At 37.7% G+C, this 23110-nt stretch overlaps 1 protein-coding gene across 1 annotated transcript in view; it reads right to left on the minus strand.

Annotated features, from left to right (window-relative positions):
• Positions 1 to 350: 350 nt before the first annotated feature.
• The window catches only part of LOC110203061 (sulfotransferase 1C4-like), a 45076-nt gene continuing 22316 nt past the window's right edge, over positions 351 to 23110 (minus strand). The window contains exons 2-7 of the mRNA XM_020979489.1: positions 21308 to 21430; positions 17765 to 17862; positions 14169 to 14295; positions 10248 to 10342; positions 6694 to 6868; positions 351 to 740 (exon numbers count right to left, since the gene is read on the minus strand). Of these exons, the coding sequence (XP_020835148.1) occupies positions 628 to 740; positions 6694 to 6868; positions 10248 to 10342; positions 14169 to 14295; positions 17765 to 17862; positions 21308 to 21430 (731 nt within the window). The 3' untranslated portion in view covers positions 351 to 627. The remainder of the gene's footprint in view (positions 741 to 6693; positions 6869 to 10247; positions 10343 to 14168; positions 14296 to 17764; positions 17863 to 21307; positions 21431 to 23110) is intronic.

Raw genomic sequence — 23110 nt, forward strand, 5'->3', positions numbered from 1 at the left:
TTTTTTTTTTGTATCCCTAGGGCTTAGTATAGTGGCTGGCACATAGTAGGAACTTAATAAAAGTTTATTGATTGATTTTATTGATTGGTTTACTGGGAGTATAGCTTGGATATTTTGGAGGATTCTGAATTTAAGGATCAGGAGGTGATACTTTATTTGATAGACAATGGACAGTCACAATACTATTTCTAAGTATAGTATGTGATGCCATCTGGATGGTTATTACTTTGGTAGTGATATGAAGGGTGGATTAAAGTAAGAATAGACTGGAAACAGACATTCAGGGAAGGAAGTGTGGTATAGTACAAAGAACACTGGGCTTTGACTCATGAGTCTCTGAAAACCAGAAATATACTAAATTCAATTTTATTATGAGTAGCATTATGGAAAGGCACCTATGTTAAAGATCTATGGAGAGGGACATAAAAAAATAGGATACTTCCTGGGGTAATTGGAGCCAGTGGAGACTAATCTAAAAAGGGCTTAGAAAAGTGAGCCTAAAATTTTTCCTCATTTTAAGTCATTGTTATGAGAATATTGTATAGTTAGTGGCAATCTCTTCAACTTTAAAGCTTTGGGTGAGTACAAAATTCTTCATCATTTTGTCTCAATCCCAAATTTTCCTTCTTAGTATTCCATGGAGAAAGAGAGCATAGTATCAGCCATCTTTTCCCTATAGTCTTCATTACATCTCTCATTCTGGGCTACAGTGAAATGAGTTTTCCAGTCTCCAATCACACCTAAAATATAACAATGTAAGTATTAGTAAGCATATTTAATAAAAACAGATGACAAGGCAGCTAGGTGGCGCAATGGATAGAGCACTGGCCCTGGAGCCAGGAGGACTGAGTTCAAATCCGGCCTCAGACACTTGACACTTCTTAGCTGTGTGACCCTGGGCAGGCCAGTTAAGCTCATTGCCTAGCAGGAAAACAAAAATAAAAAATAAAAACAGATGACTCTAGATACACATGCTATAGTGTTGTGTAGAGTGCTACCTTGACATCAGGAATACAAAGGTTCAAATCCTGTCTGGTACTAGGCATGTAATGATGAACAGTTTATTTAATCTCTCTGAGCCTCAGTTTCCTTTTTTTTTTGTGAAATAAGGATAATAAGCCTGTTTGTGCCTACCTCATGGGTTTTTGTGAGATTGAAATGAAATAATATATGTAGAATGCTTTGAAAATGTTAAAGTGCTGTATACAAGTGGATACTTATTATTATTTCCTTTCTTCTCAACAGCATGTTGAGTTTTCATGGCTCTAATGATAGGAGTATAGATTTAGAGCTGAAAGGGACCTTAGAAGCCATCTAGTCCAACCAGCAGAGGTCATGTAGGTGACTTGTCCACAGTCACACATGTAATTCAGTGACAGAGGCAGGATTTAAACCCAGGTCCTTTTATTCCAGTCAGAACCCTTTCCACTCTAGCATGTTGTCTCAATGGAAAGGGAGGAGTAGGTATTATCAGTCTTATTTTATAGAAGACACCAAGGCTAGAGAGTTGGCCTAGATTCCTATGTTGTTACCATGTTGATCATTAACGGTGCTCTTTATTTAAAAAACATCTATCGTGTATGTATAAACTTACAGTACCAAAACTTGGAAAGAGCAAACCTTATTTTACAATAATTTCTGCTTTTTCCCAGGCATGTTTTTTTCCCAGCTCATGTCACTTTCTATATGAAGCTGTTCTTGAGTGCCTCAGCTGGTAAGCTCCCCCCAACAAATTGCCTTATATTTACTTGTTATATATTTTTCATTTACTTACATATGCGTTTCCATGCTAGAGTGAAAGTTCCCTGAGGGCAGGGACACTTATGTTTTAGTCACTGGATCCTCAGTATCTAGCATGACATAGAATCCCTAGCACAGAGCGTAATATGAGTCATACAGTAGGTACTTAATAAATGCTTTCTGGCTGTTTGAATGCTTGAAAACAATCATATATAGTAAGCTAACAACATTGTACATGGGTTTAAAATATCTTTGGGCTCATACAAACTAGCTCACTAGTTCACTGGCCTCACCTGTACTGGTTGGTGTTACCACTTCTCTTTATTTTCATTACAACCCATAGCATGTCAATATAAAAATGTAAGATATCACTATTAACCATTAAGTAGTTTTCATTAGTAGTGACATACCAAATATATCCTAAAACTTAAGGCACTAAAAAACCCCCAAGATTCAAAATATGCTGATTTTTATTTTGAGGAGGGAAGGAAACAAGCATTTATTAAGCACCTACTATGTGCCAGTCACTGTGCTAAGCACTTTACAAAAATTAACTCATTTGATCTTCACAATGATCCTGGGAGGCAGGTGTTATTATTATCACCCCATTTTACAGTTAAGGAAACTGAGACAGGTTAAGTGACTTGCCCAGGGTCACACAGCTGGTAAGCATCTGAGGCTGGATTTGAACTCACATCTTCCTTACTCCAGGCCTGTTGCTCTATCTACTATGCCACCTACCTGCCTCTGTTTTAAAATATGGTTCATTTAAAAGTTCAGTATCTTATTTGTGGGGTGTCAACATTTTTTCCTAAATGGATTTGTATCAATTTTCCTATAAAAATTCATGTAGGAAATAATTCTGCGGATGTGTACATAACAGGATTGTTTCACTTTTAAGTCAACATGAATGATATGTATGGTAATAAATAATGTGTGAGAAATGTTGTCTTGGGTGGCATAGAAAGACTAAAAGTTTTTATTTGATTTGGGAATAGCAAACTCATTAATGAGTAACTAAATGCTTTAAGGAAGATGGTTAAAGGACTTGTACTTTCCATTTCTAACTGCTTGTACTTACAAAGTGTTTTAAGCAAAATTAGGCTAATCTGTCTATAGATCTTTATACTCTTTAGAGGAAAGGAAAGGATCTCTAGAAATTCAAAACACTATTATTGAGAGTCCTAGAGATCAATGTTGTAATGAGAAGGAAGATGTATTAATTATTCTACCTAGTAGGAATCTTAACCAGAGGTTGTTATTAGTTATATACCCTGTTAACTAGCAGGCTAATTAAGGATAGACTACTACCCACTTAATGCCTTGCTTTTTGCTCTTGTAACTCCCTTACCATATTGCCTGATTGGAGAGGAGGAGAAAATGAGGCATGAACCCTGTCTTGGATTGGCACTTATAAAAATTTGAAGTTGGACCTTTCCCAAATAATGTAGGCTGTTCACAGTTTCAGCACCGGAAAGGACCTCAAAGGCCATTGAGTTCAAATCTTTTATTTTGCAGATGAGAAAATAGGGCTAGAGAGGATAAATGACTTACTTAAGGTCACATATAGTATCTAGATTAAGGTATGAATGCAGATCCTCTGACTCCAGAGACAATGAATGCTCTTTCCTCTGTACAATGCTGCCTTTTCAATACTGAGACATGGAGAGAGCTGAAGGACTTGAGAGTAGTAGAATATCTGGAAAGCCATGATGGGGAAATGTGGGAAATAACACAAAATACCAGTGCATGAATTTGGAGAAAAGAGGAGTCAAGGAGAAGAGGCAAAATAGCCTTTGCTCTGCAGCCATTTTCCTGTGATAAGGCTTTAATGATGAAGCTTATCTATCCCTTTGGAGAGGAGCAGGTTCTTGGGGTCAATGGTGAGGCAGGAGAGGCTGGAAGCAAGGTGGGAGCAGAACATGGAGAGAGGGAAATGTGGCTAGAGGAGTTATCTTCTGATTCTAGGTTGCTGGCTGCTGCCCTTTTGGGTGAGCCAGAAATTAGCTGAGGGGTCTGTTTCTCAAGTTCCGCATATGTCTTGATTGTGACCCTTTGCCAGCCTATGAGAAAGCTAATGGGGGCACTTAGGCCATTTTCTAAATTAAACACTGAGGATACTTGGGTGAGAGTTCCTAAGTCTAGGTACCTGAATGATGTGAGTCAGGTAACTTCTGGGTTTGGGGCATGCTTATACATAGGTTGGAGGTAACCTGGATCTCGGAAAAGTTAGGTGTGAATAGCCTATGGAATAGTTGTTTCAATGTATTTCAAGTCTATTTCCTTTTTTTTTTTCTTTGGTCCTGAATATGGTATGTGATTAAGCCATCTGTATATGAGAGAGAATTACTTCCTGAACCTGTTAATTTATGTTTGATTTTACTCTATAAATGATTTCGTTCCGTAACCATATTTTGTGTAACAAACTAAAGCCTGTTCTCTGTCACTGAGTGAAGAAGCTGATGTGTGCAAAAGTTCAATCACCTTTCTCTTTGCAGATTGATACCAAAGGCTCAAGTTTGCCCATAATCATTAAAGAAAAACTCTATTTGTAATACTCTCATTAAACATTTCAGCATTTCCTTCAAGGATTGTATGTTTATTCTTGAGAAGCTGGACTAATTGACCTCCCGTCTTTAGCAATTAAGGTGGTCTTATTTATTCCTCAGGTGCAAGTGAGTCTGTATTACCTGGGATCCTATCAGTATCAGTATTCAGGAAGCACCTGGGCCCATACAATTCACAAAAGCATTCCTTAGACATAAAGAAGTAGTCTCCATTCTGCATATGGGTCATCCCCATTTTCTTTAATGTAACCAATAATGAGCCCTCAACCCTGTGATGCTGGCCAATAATATGATTTCTGTTCTGTTCTTTGTTTTATGCTCATAAAAATGAGTCACATCTTTAATTCTGGGTCTTTTGGCCAGAGGTGGTGTCATCCTTTATTAAGGTGAACCCAACTTTTATTATTGGGCTGTATGCCCCCATTCATAAATGATAGCTTGCTTAGGATATTGCCTCAGTTTAGCTTTCTGTTAAATTTCACACATGACATGTGGTTGATTCTATTATGAAACATTCATGTGATAAATGTTTACTGAGATTCAACAGACTAGGGATGAGAGTACAGTTTTCCATGTGGGTGGGGGCTTGAGCCAAGAATTTAATTGGATAAATTTGTACTAGCCCCTCCTTCCCAGACTAATGCAATGAGCGTCTGCTACCCATGAAAAGGACAGAGCTGAGGAACAGAGACAGTTCTCTGTAAAACAGAGAGCTTGGCATTCTTCCCGAGTACCCCTTACTTGTGTTGGCTAAAGCATACAACTGCTAGAATGAGCATGAGCTATCCAGAACTTAGCCAGGTGGTGCAGTGTATAGAGCACTGGGCCTGAAGTCAGAAGACTTATCTTGAATCTGGTCTGAGATACTTGCTAGCTGTGTGACCCTGGGCAAGTCACTTGACCCTGTTTGCCTTAGTTCCTCATCTGTAAAATGAGCTGTAGAAGGAAATGACAAATTGCTCTGTTATCTTTACCAAGAAAACCCCAAGTGGGATCATGAAGAGTTGGACCTGACAGAAACGAATGAGCAACTGGTGTTAGGTAATTGGGTAGTAGCACCCCTAGTGGCTAAACTCTATTCATCTTTATATAATTTTACCACCATGTACTGAACACAATTTCTTAAGAAGAAATGTTTTAATGCTAAAAGAATTTTCCTTCCTTCCTTCCTTCCTTCCTTCCTTCCTTCCTTCCTTCCTTCCTTCCTTCCTTCCTTCCTTCCTTCCTTCCTTCCTTCCTTCCTTCCTTCCTTCCTTCCTTCCTTCCTTCCTTCCTTCCTTCTGTATCTATCCTAAGTTTAAGATCCTCATTTATCCATTAGACATTCATGGATGCAATGTTAAGTGCCTTTCTCTTTTTCAATGTCCATCAGTGATAGGTAATTCTAGAGTAAAGCAATGTTTCATTTAAGGAAACCATATTTTATACGCTATGCTATCTCTAGTTTGAATGATAGAAAAGTGCTTTATGAATTAACATTAGTGTTTAAAATATTGAGTACCCCAATGAGATGGTGGATAGCAAGTTGCCTTCAAGCCAAGAAGACCTGAATTTAAGTCCTTCTTAGGACACATATTGGCTATGTGATCCTGGGCAACTTCTAAGTTGCTGAGAAAGTGATGAGCTGTGTTGATTGTGGACATTCCCTCACCTAGCAGTTTTCTATACCAATAAAATCACCAGTCCAGTGCTTAGTACAGATCCTGGCACATAGCAGTAACTATAGGTTGCACAGTGGATAGAGCTCTGGTTCTAGATTCAGGAAGACCTGGGTTCAAATGTGTCCTTAGATACTTCCTAGCCGTGGGACCCTGGACAAGTCACTTAACCCCTATTTGCCTTAGTTTCTTCATCTGTAAAATGGGAATAATAATAATACTAGCACATACTTCTGAGGGTTGTGAAGATCAAGTGAGATGATAATTGTAAAATATTTAGCATAATGCCTGGCACTTAGTAAATGCTATCTAAACATTAGTTATTGTTACTGTTATTATTATTATTATTATTATTATTATTATTATTATTATTATTATTATCATGGTAGCTAGGTGGTGCAGTGGGTAGAATGCCAAACCTGGAGTCAGGAGGACGTGTGTTCAAATCCAGTCTCAGACACTTACTAGCTGTGTGACTCCAGGAAAATCACTTAACCCTGGTTGCCTCAGTTTCCTCCTCTGTAAAGTAATCTGGAGAAGGAAAATAGCAAACTACTCCAGTATCTTTGCTAAGAAAACACCAAATGGGATCACAAAGAATTGGATACAACTACTCAACTAAACAAATTATTATTTTTATCAGTGCTTATTCTCTTCCCTATACCAATTTAAAGCATTGACAATAATGAAGAAACTTCATTTTCTTAGTGAAAGAACATATACATTACCTTTCCTCATGAATGGGGATACCGAATGATTCATTAGGGGCTCGAATGTATAGTTCGACATGGGATTATTCTTCATTACATTAAATGAAGTATAATAGACAATTTTATCTAAAACTTTTTCATCCAGGTTCTTCCCCAGGAATTCCATCACCTTCTCAATTTCCCGCCTTGGATGCTGCAGAGAGAATGGAAGGAGAAATGAGAACCTCTTCATTCTACGTTAAGATCGAATGTCATAGCTGGCATCACAGCAGAGCACTAACCGTGGGAATTGTGATGCATCTCTTTACAAACCTCTTGGTTTTGCTTACATGTTGCTCTGAAGACCTAAGTCAGTTTTGAGGCTATCTGAGATTTCTAACAGAAAGTTCTATTCAAAAGGTCTTGGGCAATACCAATTCCATCGGAAGCAAGATTCTGATTCTTGGTTAGTGCTTAATTTGTAAACTTTGAAATTTTGTTTAAACTCAAATCCTGTTTCATGCAGCATATTAGTGATAAGGGAAGGGATTAATATTGCTGTCATACAGCTTAAGAGGCATATGTATGTGATAGATAGTCTTTTTTTTTCTGTATGGAGAAAAGGAAGCAACCTTAAGATATCAAAGTAGAGATTTTTCTTTTGCTCTTTCAGAGGTGCCAAATAGGTGGTATGGTGGATAGACTAAATACTGCACCTGGAATAATAATAATAATAATAATAATAATAATAATAACAATAATAATGGTGAACATTTCTATAGCACTTGTGATATACTAAGCACTATGCAAGGTGCTGTACAATTATTATCTCATTTAATTCTCACAACCACCCTTGGAGGTAGGTTCTATTATTATCCCTACCTTACAGATGAAGAAACAGAGACATGCACAGGTTAAGTTACTTGCCCAGAGTCAAATGGCTAGTATGTGCCTGAGGCCAGACTTGAATTTAAGTCTTCCCAAATCCAGAGCTGGTGTCCTATCCTCTGCACTATCTAAGTTTAAATCCAGCCTGAGAGGCAGGAGTGGCTGTGCAGCACTGGATCAGCCATTTAACCTCTATCTGCCTCAGTTGCCTCATCCATAAAATGGGGATCATAGCAGCACTTACCTATTATGAGGATCAGTCATGAAAATATTTTTAAAGTGCTTTGCAAACATTAAAGCACAATAGAAATGCCAGTTATTATTTATCAGTCTCTTACTCCATTCTATTTACCATTACCCTGAGGTAGCTAACCTACTCCCTCCTTTAGTTCCTGGGCTAGCCATTCTTTTGATTGGCAATTGCTTCAGTAGGAAGCATAGAGGAGATTTTTCCATCTGAGGCAGTGACTTGAATGAATTTCCAGGCATCCTTCGCAGTGGTGCCTTTGGGTTGCCTCCTGATCTGCTTCCCAGCTTTGGATTAGCTTTAGTTACTATCATTTACCATTACTATCATTAATGCCATAGCATAGACAAACGTATACTGTGAAAACAATACTGGGTCCCCATTCATAGCTGGTTATCTATATTAGCTTATGAGCTGTATTTCAGACCTGATGCCTTCTCTGAATTTTCTGAGAGCAGTTTGTTGTAGAAGTCAGTGACTTCAAGAACATTTCCCCTAAAGGGTTTGGAGATCTTCCTTATTTCTGGTATTTTGAAACCTTTAAGTTATGCCCCAGGGGTTAAGTTAGGTAACTCCTATTGACTGAGTCTAAGGATGTGAACCTCTTTGGGGATTTTCCATAGGGTCCATATGTTCTTGCGGAGGGAGTTAGACACTTATTATGGGCTAGGTGAGTGGGATGCCTGAAATCATTGCCAAAAATTCTATCAGAGATAATATAATTTCGAGGTCCTACACTCATTCTAAGCTAGGCATAGAGCATATATACTTGACCAATAGAGGGGAGCACAAACCACCATAATATTGCAAAGGGAGGGTAATGAAGTGTATCTGGAAATGAAGGTAGCAGTGGGGCAGAGACAAGAAGGGATGGAGAAAAAGAGAAAAGAAGAAAATTATGTGAATAATAATGGAGAACAGTAGCCAGTGAAGAAATTTAGGATATAGACAATTACTACGTCATTCAAATATTAGAATGAAAGACCATAGAGAAGAGTTTGGAGAATCAAGGAATTAGTATTTATTTAAACTTGAAAAGGGACAGAGATGATAATAAGCATAAATACAGGAGAAATGAAAATGTCTTGTTTTAAATGGATTGAATTGAGTATGCCAAGTAAATGTTCTCTCCCCAGCAGATATATGATGAAATGCATAGCAAAGTGGTTACTGGAGAATACTTTATTGTGAATTATTAATAACTCTTGAAAGGCTCTTGAAAGATGCTAGAAATCTGGATTTTTAGAACATGTGATTTCTACTATTTTATTTGTTGGATTCCCTATTTGGATAAAACTTTTGTAGGTGCTAATTGATCTGTGTACAATTAAAATTTTGTAGGCAATGTGGACTGCTTTGGGTTTGTGTCTAATTTATACAGATTTGACTTTGGATAAGTTATTTTAACTCTGAGCATCAGTTTCCTCATATGTAAATTGAGGAGATTAGATTCGATCATTGGTTCTCAAAGTGTAGTTTTTGGAGGTTCTCGAGACCCTTTCAGGGGTTTGCGAGGTCAAAATTATTTCCATAATAATTTTTTGTTGTTCAGCTATTTTAGTTATGTCCAACTCTTCATGACCTCATTTGGGATTTTCTTGGCAAAGATACTGGAATGATTTGCCATTTCCCTCTCCAGCTCATTTTACAGATGAGGAAACTGAGGCAAACAGGGTTAAGTGACTTGCACAGGGTCACATAGCCAGTAAGCATCTAAGGCCAGATTTGAACTTAAGAAGATGAGTCTTTCTGACTTTAAGCCTAGCACTCTATCAAGTGCATCATCTAGCTGCCCTTTCATATTAATACTAAGATATTATTTGCTTATGAAAAATTCTTCCCTTTTCCCAGCACATATCTGTGTGAGGCCAGATTTTCTTCATAGAAAGTGACATATCACAAAATGACATTTTCTTCAACCAAAATGACATATCACAACAGATTAAATGTAGAAGAAGATATGAGAATCTAGCTGTTTAGTATTAGCCAGATATTACCTAGATTTGAAAAACTTTAAAAATGCTATTCTTTTCACTATTATGTTTTGGTTTGGAAAATATAGTTTTAAAAACTATATTATTTAAATTAATGTGTAATAATTTTTGTTATTTTTAAATAAATTAAATATTTTAAAATGTACCAATTATAATTTCTAGTATGGTAAATATTGATAGATACCACTCACATAAAGAAAGCTCTTTGGGGTTCCCAATAATTTTCAAGAATGTAAAGGGAGTGTGCAACCCAAAGAGACTGCTAAGGTTTAGAAAGGTTATTTGACTTGCCCTCAGTCACACAGTTAGTAAATCAGAGGCAGGATTTGAACTCAGGTTTTCCTAACTCCAAGACCAGCACTCTATTCACTATGACGTTACATCTTAGCCTTCTTCATTACTTTCATAAAATTGAAATGGTAGGTAAAATAGGTATATAGTCACAATCAAAAATTATTAAGTACTTTCTTAATGTCTTCGTAGAAGAGGTAGAGAATGGGGTAAGTGTCTTTTGCTTCCCACCATCTTTTTACATGGTCATACCAGGATCCCCATAAACCTGAAAGAGAGAAACATGGTTATCTTGGTCACAAATAGTTAAGGACAGTATGTCCCTTACTACTTACTTGTGGGAACAAGAGGCAAAGAGAGTGTTTGGCATAAGCGCACTTGTAGTATATGGTCTGTTCCTGACTCATACAGGAAGTGACCTGGGCCTTGGCCCCTGATTCTGTGTACCCCACTTCCTCAGACTTTCTGGTGTCAACATTGGTCTAGATTCTGACCATCTTTTTGCTTTTTACTTTTTTTTATTCTGACATCTTGCATCCTAAACTCTGCTTCTGGTGTTTAGTGTCCAGTTAACCTCTTACCTCTTGGCAACTGTGGTGGTTAAACCTTGCCTGCCTAATGCCAACTGACTAGCCTTGACATTTGAAATACCTATGTGACAGGAGGGCTGAGTCCAACTAAAGCTAAAAAGCCAGAGATGTTTGATTTTGATCTCATCTCTTCTTGCAGAACCCCTCACTTTTCTCATGTTGGTACTCAGAACTTGGTACATTCAACATCCCTCCACACTTCCTTCTATCAAAATGTCTGTTTTGTATCTTGGAGGGTCATTTTTTATTCTGTTACATTAGAGAGTAATATTATAATACCATTCACTCTAAGATATTAGTGACAGATTAATGTGTTACCTGTCTCAGGGGTATTTGCATTTCAATGTGTGTGTGTGGGGGGAAACTATGAAGTCCACTGTTAATGCCTTTCCTTCTTACCCTTCATATATCTTGTTGTCTCTCCCATTAGAATGTGAACAACTTGAGGGTGGAAATTGAGTTTTTACCTTTCTTTGTATCCCCAGCACTTATCAGAGTGCCTGACACATGGTAAACACTTAAGAAATGCTTGTTGACTAACTATAATGATTGATAAGTCCTGTGGCATTCCAGGGGGTGTGATATTTTTGAATGTGGGGACTTTGGCCACATCTCTTAAATCACATTATGTAGGTGGTTACCTATTTCACCTATGCAGAAGTTGGTCACATGTGGCTGATATTTTTAACATGCATCCAATAAAGTATACACTTATTAGGAAGTTGAGTTGGTGCTGCTTGGTCACCAGCTTTCTGACCCTCCTCAAGGAAGTCAGGACAGCTCTAAAGGCATGGATGTGGCTTGGGAAAACCCTGGGAGGCTTATTTTCTTCAATACCTCAATGAATCTGTGTTCCCATTGATGTAAATAAGCCCTTTAATAATGCACATGGCAATTAGCCCTCCATCCCTCTCTGTACTGTGGGTCTCTTTTATCTGTCTCACAAATAGGATACTGGGTGGGGGGGGTCTACTCAATATACTGAGTAAAGGGGGGTCTTCTTTTGTGTCTCCTGATATTGCCTAGATCTCAATGGAGTATGTGGCCTGTTCATTAGTTAACCATTAATTAACCATTCCTCTTGCTACATCTTTGCTTTTTTCTGGTCAGACATTTCTCTGCTGATGTTTTTATATAGCAACTCCTACACAATTACTTATCTATAATTGTTGCAGCTTTCTCACACCTGTTATGTGCCTCTTTTTTCCCCCCTTTGAGTGATTTTAAACTTTAAATCACTGGAGATTGTGGTAATCTATGACTTGCAATTGCAGTTGTATACAACTTTGCCAGAAGAATGGGCTGTTAAAAAAAACCCTTAGTTTCAGAGAGAAGATTGAGGTCAATTAAAAAAAAACCTGCATAAAAATCTCTGCGTGTATTTATGTATGTGCATATATTTATAAAGCACATATCAAACCTTAAACCACTACATAAATGCTTGCTATTATTATTATCATTATCATTATATGCTGATGAATGAGCTACGTGGATTGTTTATCCAAGTGCATTTAATGTACTAGACAATAGACATTCTCTATCCTCATGGTTTTTCCAATGAGGATTATTGGGCTAAGCTTTTGAATGATTAGGAATCCCATTTCAGAGACCCTGAATTGTTCTAGGACTGGATGAGAAATCAGAGCGAGAGAACATGGTGGAAGATTTTAAATTTACAATAATAATAATAGGTAGTAGCATTTGTATAAAACTTTAAGGTTTGCAAAAATTTTACAAATCTGATCTTATTCTCACAACAACCCCGGGAGGTAGGTGCTATTATTATCCCCATTTTAAACATGAAGAAACTGAGGCAGACAGGTTAACTGACTTGTCCAGGATCACGGCTAGCTCAGTTTCTGAAGCTGGATTTGAACTTTGGTTTTCTTGACTCCAGGTCCAGTACATAACCCACTGTGCCACAGAACTGTATTGGAATTGAAGACTATGCACAGAAACTGAGAACGGATTATAATCTTTTGACTCAATCAGGAAGCCACAATCCAAATCTACTAATTCCTAAGGTTGTCTTCCTCTCAATATGTTCACCTTGGTCATTCATTCGAGTGTTCTATAGTCAGAGCAATTGAATTAATTAGCTTCACTGTTGGCACAAGCAGAAAAAAATTTTGGGAATTAAAACTGATATTAAGTATAGTATAGAGATGTTTTCTATACCAGATGTATCTCATGAAAAACAAATTTCTATAATGTTAAGATATGTTAATTAGCATAGCAAAAAAATATGTTAGGTCTGAGGATTCTTTCTATACCTTCCTCCAGAGTCATCAAAGTGCAGTGACTTGAGGAGAGCCACATGAGGCTGATGACTTTGCAGCTCTGCCTCACTTAAATCCAGTTCGTGTCCAAATGGAGACATCACCCTCATGGTGTGATTGGTCCTTTTTGAGAATGAAGGACAAACAACAACAGCAACAGCAATCTATACCTTATGGAGGTTAAAGGCACTACTCTAGCAAACATCGATAGCTTTCTTAATGAAATAAAGATTAAGTTCAGCTAAATGTGAAATGGCAACATGCCATTGGACTCACTATGAAAGCAAGGATAAAGGTGTTGAATTATGAATTTTGAATCTAAAGAAGAAAACAATAATTAAATTCTTATGTGGCTTATCATTTTGACTTGTGACACAAAGCTGCAAATTTAATCTTACATTGAAGACAAAATTTGTGATGTTGTTTTGTTGATTAGTCATATCTGACTCCTAGTGACCCCATTTGTTTGTTTTTTTTGGCAAAGATACTGGAATGGTTTGCTTTTTCCTTCTCCAGCTCATTTTACAGATGAGGAAATTGAGGCACACAGAGATTAAGTGATTTGCCTAGCATGTCACACAGCCAGTAAATGTCTGAGGCTGGATTTGAGTTCAGGTCCTCCTGACTTCAGGGCTGGCATTCTATCCACTATGCAACCTACCTGCCCTCTGTGCTATATAACAGGTCATATTTACTAAATGTATTGTCAAAATGGTAGACTATCTTAAAAAGATTAAAATTATACATCTAAAAGAGTTAAAATAACTCAAATCATTGGCAAGTCATAGACTTCATACCTCCAAAACTGTAATTTCTCAATGATCATTGCTGTGGGAGAGTTTATTAAAACATATGCAGGAAAGTTATGACTTGGATGTAGTTTTGAAAATATGGCTGCATATTAAAAATTAATATAGGTTATAAAGCAGCCAATTTTAAATTAAATGTTGCCTATTGCCATTGTTACATTCATTTATGCTGAATGATGTCTTTGGTTGCAACACTTTCCTTCAGAGAAAATGAAGGGGATCCCCAAATTGTATCCTACATGTAAACAGCCTTGAAATCTCAATCCCTTGGTACTTCCAATGTTACAAGGTTCATTATCCAATATTCCAGCAAGCTTCAGGGCTGAGGTATGTTCACTTCATTTTTTTTTTTTTACAACAGAAATACTATCTTCCTTCAGGGGCTGGAGAAGCTGATTTTCCTGTACCTCACTCACCCTTGCCTTCCAAGAATGTTTCAAAATACTCTTCCCAGCTTCCTGGATCTGGAAATCCTTTATGCATCCTTTGGAAATGGAAATAGGACACCATGTTATCCTTGATATTTCTGGCCACGTAAATTATCTGGAGTAGATAAAAGGAGAAAAATAAAATGTAAGAGAAAATTAAACACAAAGTATTGTATTTAGCATGCCTACCACGTAGGCAGAGAGAGAATGTGGTGTACATCTAGGACTGTCCTGGTAAATGTTTAACAGCTCACTTCCCAGAAAAGAAATAAGTACAATTGACATACTTTTGAGCTTAATTGGTGTTATTAACATTTTCTCCATCATTTTCTTCAGCCTAGAAAATGTACAAAGCAATCAATCAAACTCTGATTGTAGCCTTTGCTGATTTCAGAGGTGTTAAATGTTCACACTGAAAATTTAACAGTCTTTTCTTATGAGAGGGTATGGACTGACTCCAGTACACAGCTGTGTAGAGCTGTCCTTGAAACCAAGAACACTTGAGTTCAAGTCCTGCCTGTGATACTTACTGGCTATGTGACCCTAAGAAGGTCACTTAAATTTTCAGTGATGAAGGTAATTGTCTAAGATTGCTAGCTGTAGAGAAGGCGCTGATCTGCATTGGAAGAGCAAATTCTCTATATTGATGTAATCACTGGTCCAATCTCTATTCCTAGTCCTATCATGTAAACATAACTGAATATTCTTTTTGTTTGCTTTCAAATCGGGTTCATTAACATATACTTTCACTTCTCATTTATCCGTAATTAACTCAAGTTTCTCTGAGATAGACATCAATAAATTTGCTAGAGTAGTATGCCCTTCACATATACAAAGTTCAAAACTCCATGTAGGCATAACATTAATGTTTGAAAAAGTTTTAAGATAAAACTGATATCTTTTGTCAGTGTATGTTTGCTTTCTTCTAATTTCTGTTGTGTAGTTGAGATATCCTTTGTTATTTCTACCTGAATATGGTTAATGCCAATTTGATTATGGGTGTGATCACAAGTGACAGGAGTGAATAGTTTTCTGTCTCCTAGAAAAGCTTGCAACTCTATTTTGATTAGAATTTGGCTTAATGTTTTTTTTGTGGAAAAAAAAATAAAGCCGCTCTGTCTAGGACACCAGAAGTTGCATCATATTTATTCATGCCAAGTGGAACATTAACTTGGTGCCATCTAGGTAATACTAGTAACTAATTTAACTTGGTTACGTAATTGGTTTAACTTGAACCACATGTATGTCACATTCTATCTAGCTTAGACTGGGGTGAACAACTGGGCGTACTGCAGGGTGATGGCAAGCTTTGGCTTATGTGGGGGAAAATGGAGCTCTGAATATTGTCTGTAGGTTGGTAGTAGAAACCCATGGTGGCAACCTGATGCCTTCTTATTTTTCCAGCCTTCTTATACTTCATTACCCTCTGCACCCTCTATGATTCAGTTACACTGGCCTATTTGCTGCTTCTCACATACAACTGTATCTCTGGATAGTCTGTTTGCACAGGTTGTCGCCGTGTGTAGAATGATCTACCTCTAACTCCTAGCTTTCTTGTCTTCCTTCCAAATTCATATCAAATTCCAACTTATAAAGGATGCTTTTCCTTGTCTTTACTATATCCCTATAGCACCTTCCCTCTGAGATTACTTTCTATTTGCCCTGTATATAGCTTTTATGTTTATAGTTATTTGCATGCTGCCTCCCCTACAGAAACTTGAGCTTCTTGAGGCAGAGACTGTGTTTTTGCCTTTATTTTGCTTCCTTATCACAGTGCCTGGCACATAGTAAACACTTAATAAATGCTTGTTGACTGACTGGCTAGGATAAGCTGAAGTTTCTCTATGTACAACATCTTGGAATCAGAAAAAAATGACAACTTTTAAGGGCAGGGGCATGAGCAGTAGACTTCTCCTAAGTTAACAAATGGACCAGAAGAAAAGGACATTTCTATCCAGTAAAAAAATTCTGGTGGTAATCTACAGATCTTCACGATGCTTTTCTTTCTTTTTCAATGAGTTCATTGCCTGGCTCATATACTTTCTTTCCTCCTCAACTCCTGCACTCATACTAAGGGACTTCAACATATTGTTAATACTCCCTGAAACACCCTTGCTTCCTAGTTCCTTAACTTATTTCTCCTACTGCTGCTCCTTCACCCCAGCTCAGTTCCACAGAGAGATGCTCATACCCTTGATCTTACCATTACCCATTTGCGCTCCACTTCCATGTTCATGAACTTTGAAACTCCTTTATCATAATGTGCTATCATTTTACCTCTCCTTCTATGCAGCTCCTGATTTTATTATTTAACCTTACTAGGACCTCTGAGTCTTCTACCCTTTAGATTTTTCCCAGGTCAGCACTTCTCTACTGACTATACTCTCCTCAATTGCCTATCTTGACCCTTTGGCCAGCCAGTTCCACTCTACACTGTTCTCTTCTCTCAAGTTCCTTGCCCTTTCATCCTATTGCCCATCTTGTCCTGCTGAGCTTCAGTCTTGGATTACTCCTGCCATCCACTGCCTTTACTCCTCCATGAACTGCTAAAAGAAGCTAGAGAAAATCATGAAATTGTTCTGAGTCTACTGCAATTTCATAATCTCAACTGGGCCCTCACTTTAGCAAGGGCCTCCCTAATCAAATCACTGTCCTATTCACTATACAATGTTTTTTTTTTCAAATGCTTTCAAATCTATCATACCTCCTTCTTGCCCTCCTTTCTCAGCTGAGAATCTTGCTTCATATTTCATTGAAAAATTATGGCTATTAGCTGAGAGCTCCCCCTTATCCCTTCTTCCTTATCTCATATTTCTTGGTTGTCTTTTTTCCACTATCTCCTCTTTCATCTGTCAAACATGAAAATGTGGTCTTTCTCCTTGTTGAGGTGAACCCCTCAACATACACATGCCATCCCATTCCATCTCATTTTCTCCAGCAGTTTGCTTCAACTATCAAGAGTAACTAGTGTACTTATTTCATCCTCTTGGATCTGATGGTGGACCAGGCTTAGTCCCAGGCTAGGGAGAGAAAATGTGAGATCCTCTGAAAAGGAGAAAGGGCATTGGGAGCTGGAGGTTACCTCTGTGTGTGTGTGTGTATGTGCAATGGTAGAAGGGAGAGAATTATTAGATGAAGGGTTGAGAGGTTATGATACCTGAGCCTCCATATAAGAAGCCCCTTCTGTCCTGCACCTCTTCTATTGGGGTTAGGGAGAGAGGTCATGAACATGTTTGAACTGACTCTGAACATCTCTATACCTCTCTCACATCTACCTTTCGGTTGGGGCTATTAGCAAGTCACTTCAAGCCTGGAATACCAATTTTATACTCTCTCTAATTTCAGCCATATGTGGCATAAACGTTCTACTTTCCCCCACTCTGGTTATAGCTCTGCATTGAATATCTCTGCAGACAGCAGAATCCTGGGTACAGGAGCCCTCTGGCCTCAACTCCAGCTATTCTTGGTAGGTGTGGCACAGTAGACATATAACTTGATCAAGTTTTTTACATGGGTGACACATAGTCTCATCTGCCATGTTTTCCTGTCCTCCACTTCTTTCTTCCCACCATGTTGACACTTACCTTACAGTTTTCTTTCCAAAAAGATGGAGGCAGTAGTTGGACAGGAAGATGGGTTTTTAGGAATCTTGGTGAAGGCATTGCATTAGCCTGATCCAGTCCTGCAAGATAGTTTATTTTCATTACCTCATTGCTTTACCATTCAGTTCCATTTTCCTTCAGTCAATAACTTGGAAGGCAATTGAGTAACTCAAAGCTAGTTTCTGACCTTTTGAGCCACTCTCTTAATACACAGGGTATGCCATTTTCCTTGTAAAAGTTCAAGAAGAAAAGCATACATTATGTTTACTGTTTATATCCATGTGTATATCTCATAAAACATTAAATTTTAGGGCTGAAAGGAATTGTAGAGATCATCCAGTCCAAACACCTCATTTGAGATGAGAAATTTGAAGAGTGGTTGATATAGGCCTGGGGCAGCTAGGTGGCACAGTGGATAGAGTGCTGGGAATAAAGTCAGTAAGACTCATCTTCCTGACTTCAAATCTGGCCTCAAACACTTACTAGCTATGTGACCCTGGGCACCTTATTTTCCTCAGTTTTCTTATCTGTAAAATGAGCTGGAGAAGGAAATGGCAAAACGCTCCAGTATCTTTGCCAAGAAAAACCCCAAATGGGGTCATAGAGGGTTGGACATAACTGAGAACGACTGAACAACAATAAGATATGGGCAGACAATATAATATCTGTTCCTGTATTTAATGTTGTAGCTAGAGTGCTGGGCCTGAAGTCAGGAAGTCCTGAGATCAAATCCTGCCTCAGATACTTTACTGTGTGTCCCTGGGTGAGTTCTTTAACCCCTGTCTCAGTTTCCTCAACTATAAAATGGGCTTAATAACAGCATCTACATTGTAGTTATTGTGAGGATCAAATGAGATAATCTTTGTAAAGCCCTTAGCACAGTGCCTGGCACATAATAAGTGCTATATAAATACTTATTCTCTTTCCCTATTCCCCTCCTTTTGGCTATTTTAAACTATTTGGAAATCAGAAGAGCTATTGGTACAGAATTAGGATTTTACTAACCTTGCTAAATGAAGTATATTACTTACAGGAACCCCAAAGAAAGTTGTTTGTTGTTTTAGGCAAAAAAACAAACAGAAAGTCAATCCTACTCTTTCGACTCCTTTCTTTTCAAAAGATATAATAATATGGGAGAGGGAATGGCATTGCCAAGGGAGAGAAAGGAAAGTAGAAAAGCAAGTTCAAGATAGATCCTTGGGAGAATATATGTGTTAAGGGGAATGAGAAACCAGTGAAAGAAGCAGAAAAAATACTGTTGTAGAAGTAGGAGAGCGAGGATAATACATTATCTCCTAAATTTTGTTGTTTTTCTTCATTCATGTTTGACTCTTTGTGACCCCATTTGGAGTTTTCTTGGCAAAGATACTGGAGTGGTTTGCCATTTCCTTCTCCAGCACATTGTACAGATGAGGAAACTGAGGCAAACATGGTGAAGTGACTTGCCTAGCATCACACAATTAGTTAAGTGTCTGAGACCAGATTTGAACTCAGGAAGATGAGTCTTCTTGACTCCAGGCCCAACACTCTATCCACTGTGCCACCTATCTGCCCTATTTAGGGGGAGATGTTGCCAACAGGATCAAAAGCTGTAGAGATTTAAAAAAAGAAAGATATTTTAAAAAGACCACCAGATTTTTCTATCAGAAGTTTATTTTTTACCTCTAAGAGGGCAGTTTCAGTAGCGTAGTAGAGGTAGAAGTCTGATTGCAGAGGATTGAAGAGAAAATGTATTATAAAGTGGTGAGGGCATTCGTGGTATTAGATTACTAACATATATGTATATATATATATATATATATATATATATATATATATACATATGTATATATACATACAAAAAGAATGAAACATTTAAAAAGTGCACAGAATAAAACAAAGATGTACAGAAGAGGACATAAATAAAGCAGTTTTATTACTACTTTGCTACATTATATATGTATATTCTTAAGAAAACAAACAACACATAACAAGCTTACTGTTTCTTGTATAAACTTCCCTTTTCTTCTTTGTATATTAAAATGTTTGTATTTGTTGATGGATGTTAAAATCACAATTAAAAAGAAAATTTATTTTAAAAAACTTATCAAGAAAGGGGTAGAGAGAGCTGGAATGGTAGCTGGATATAGTAGAAAGATCAAGATAACATTTGTTTTTAAATTAAGGTTATGAAGCCCCCTTTGTAGGAAGATGGGAAAGGATTAAAGATGCATGAGAGAGAAGACAGTTCTTGGAGCAAGATCCTGGAGAAAGCAAGAGCTGATAGAATCAAGGTCACAATTAGAGGGATGTTTTACTTGGAGGATAGGATACTTCTATGACCAGAGAGAGGGAGGAGAAAGTGAGTGATGGTGTAGAGCAGAGGTGTCAAACACATTGCCCACAGTACTCCCACTGTTGCAAGAACCGGATTAAAATGTATTTGGGAAATTGGGAAATATTTACCAATTTATTTAAACAAAATATATAACAAAATAAATAAAAAATACAACAAAACATAGATAACATTGCATTTTAGAACTAAGCCAAAATATGAATAGCTGGGAACTTTTCATGCTGATTAGTTGCCTCTATTTCTATTTGAGTTTGACAGCATTGCAGTAGAGAAGTTATGAAGAATAGGGTAGGGGAGCCTGGGATTGGGACTCATCAAAAATGGCCTCAATGTTCTCAGTGGAATGCTAGGTTATTGAATGGAAATAGTGGAGCTGATAGTGTGGTTGGGGGTGGTGGGAGAGAAGAGGAGAAAAGATTTGTTATGATTGCTGATGCAAATGAGATAAGGAGTCCCTAAACATAATTTAGAGGAGACCATAGAACTGCAGAAAGGGCCTGGTTGAGTTTATGTATTAAATATTTGAAATAGGTGAAATTTGTTCCATTTTATGAATTTCTCCAGAAGACCTGGAGCAAGAACAAAGAAATCAGAGAGTGAGAGTGATTGAGGGAAGAGTGTTAAGGGGTTGAGAACACAGGAATTTCAGGGACGTGGTGTAGTGCTCAGGACGACATTTGGAGTCAGGTGATCTGCTTTCAGATTTTGGCTTTGGTGCTTACTATCTATGTGGCCTTTGGTATTTTATGCATTTGTGCCTCATTTGTAAAACCATACAGTTGAACTAGGTCTTGATGGTTGGCCTAAGGTCTCTTTGACCTTGAAGTCCTGTGATCTATGATTCTAGGATAGTGTCCAAAGAATTATCTAAGAGGAAAAACATGAGGCTAAGGCTTGGTGTGGAGGCAAGTGAAGCCAGAGTAGGGAAGACAGAGACGACAGAGATGGGTGGTGGACCATAGGTCATATTGAAGGTAAGAGGTTGGAAGTGAAGGGATGAAAAGGTGTGGATGGAGAATAGAATTTAAAGTTCCAGATCTTGGAAGTGGTATAATTCTGAGATCATAAGGTCTAAGTTGTGGGTAATATTCCCACAACTTTTTGTTTGTGATTAAAATGGTGTAAGGGTGGTCATTGGATTTATGGGTAATTTGTAGGTTGTGTTCTTAAACTGTTCATATTCAACTTACCAACGTAGCGCGAGTTTATCCTTTCAATAAAAGGCATTCGTATGTTTATTGGAGCTCGTCTTGTTTTTTCAACATCTCCATCATTGTGTATCATATCTACAATCTCTTGTAGCCATGTTGTTCCTGGGTAGGAAAAAAAAACAACAAAGAAAGCATTAAGATTCAGGAATTGCTCTCCTATAAATGAAGCACAGAAGAAATGAATCTGTTTGTGTTTATAGGCAGTGGTGAGGATAAAAAATATCAAAGAGAGATATATGGTCCTGGAGGTAAGAGCGAACTATTAGAACTTATTGAGATGGGGGAGGGTGGCATAGTCGGACAGACTTATGTTTTAAGGAAAAGTCACTTGGCAGTTATGTGATTGGATTGAGCCAGAAAGAGACTTGGGTCAGGGAGATCAATTATGAGATTATTATTGCAGTAGTCCTAGTGAGAGATGATCGGGGACTGAACTAAGATTATAGTTGTTTGAGAGATGTTGTGGAGGTAGATATTATAAGGTTTGGCAACTGAATGGATATGTAGGGTAAATGATAGTGAGGGGTCAAAGATGATACCAAGGCTGTAAACCTGAGATGACAGAAAGATGGAGATGTTCTTGATAGTAATGAGGATATTTGGAAGAGGGTTGGATTTTTAGGAAAAGATACTAAGTTCTGTTTTGAACAGGATGTACTTGAATTATCCAGTTCATAATACTGACAGGCAGTTGGTGAAGGCAGAGAGACAGAGACCAGGACTAGACAGTAGGATAGAATTCAGTAACTTGACACTTCTAGTTAAGACAGCTGTCTGACAGAAGCCAAGAAAAAAAGCAACAACTAAAAATAGTGTTAGATTGCATAATGATCCAGAAATCCAGTGAATAACTACAGTGAATTCTTCTACCCCAGAACTATGCAAAAAGTCAATCAGAACTTATAGGCAGCAGGAAAGGGGACACACTGGAAAAGATGTCACTTGTACTTTACTTAGACAAATAAACCAGTAGCCTCTCAGCACACTTAGAGAACATCCAGACACATGTGTAACCTGCCATGTTCTACTTTCAGAAGCAGTGAGAGTAGCAGATTCTCCTGAAAAAGCTCCACAGTGGTTGGAAACCTACAGTGTAGAAGTTGGAAGTGACTGTGAGTGATGATGACCAGTGTGCTATGTCTGGAATCATGGTAGTGCTCAGTCCTGGAACATCCCTTTCCCTTGAGACACAATATAGGAACTTGAACATCTATTGGTCTGAACCTCAAAGATCCAGGAGAATCTATAGGTCAGTGCAAGAACTCAGATGACTTAGGTTGAGACCAAGGATTGCCTACTAAAAGCATGGCAGGTCTGGCACTGGAATAAACTCTCAATTAAGGAACTATGTCTGGAGAGATGAGTAAGCACAAGAATATACAATTAAATACAAAGAATTATAACAGATCCAAAGATACCAAAAAAAAGTCCAACCTAGAAGGACAGGGTAGCTTCCTAACAATTGTAAGTAGAGACTTAGAGGGAAAATGATTTTTCTATAAGAATTAAATGAATATTTAAAAGGAATGAAAAGATTAAAAAAATGAAATAAAGTCTCTGGAGGAAATAAATGAAAAAAGAATAAATAGCTTAGAAAGAAAGTGACAAGTCTTTTCTTAAATAGTATTTTGTTTTTTCCCAATTCTATGTCAAGACAATTTTTAGCATTCATTTTTACAAGATTTTGAGTTCCAAATTTTTCTCTTTCCCTCCCTCACTTCCTAAAATGGTAGGCAACATGATGTAGGTTATATATGTGCAATTATGTAAAACATTTCCATA

This window comes from Phascolarctos cinereus, unplaced genomic scaffold (assembly GCF_003287225.1).
Source record: "Phascolarctos cinereus isolate Bilbo 61053 unplaced genomic scaffold, phaCin_HiC Scaffold_7;HRSCAF=346, whole genome shotgun sequence".
Lineage (NCBI taxonomy): Eukaryota > Metazoa > Chordata > Mammalia > Diprotodontia > Phascolarctidae > Phascolarctos > Phascolarctos cinereus.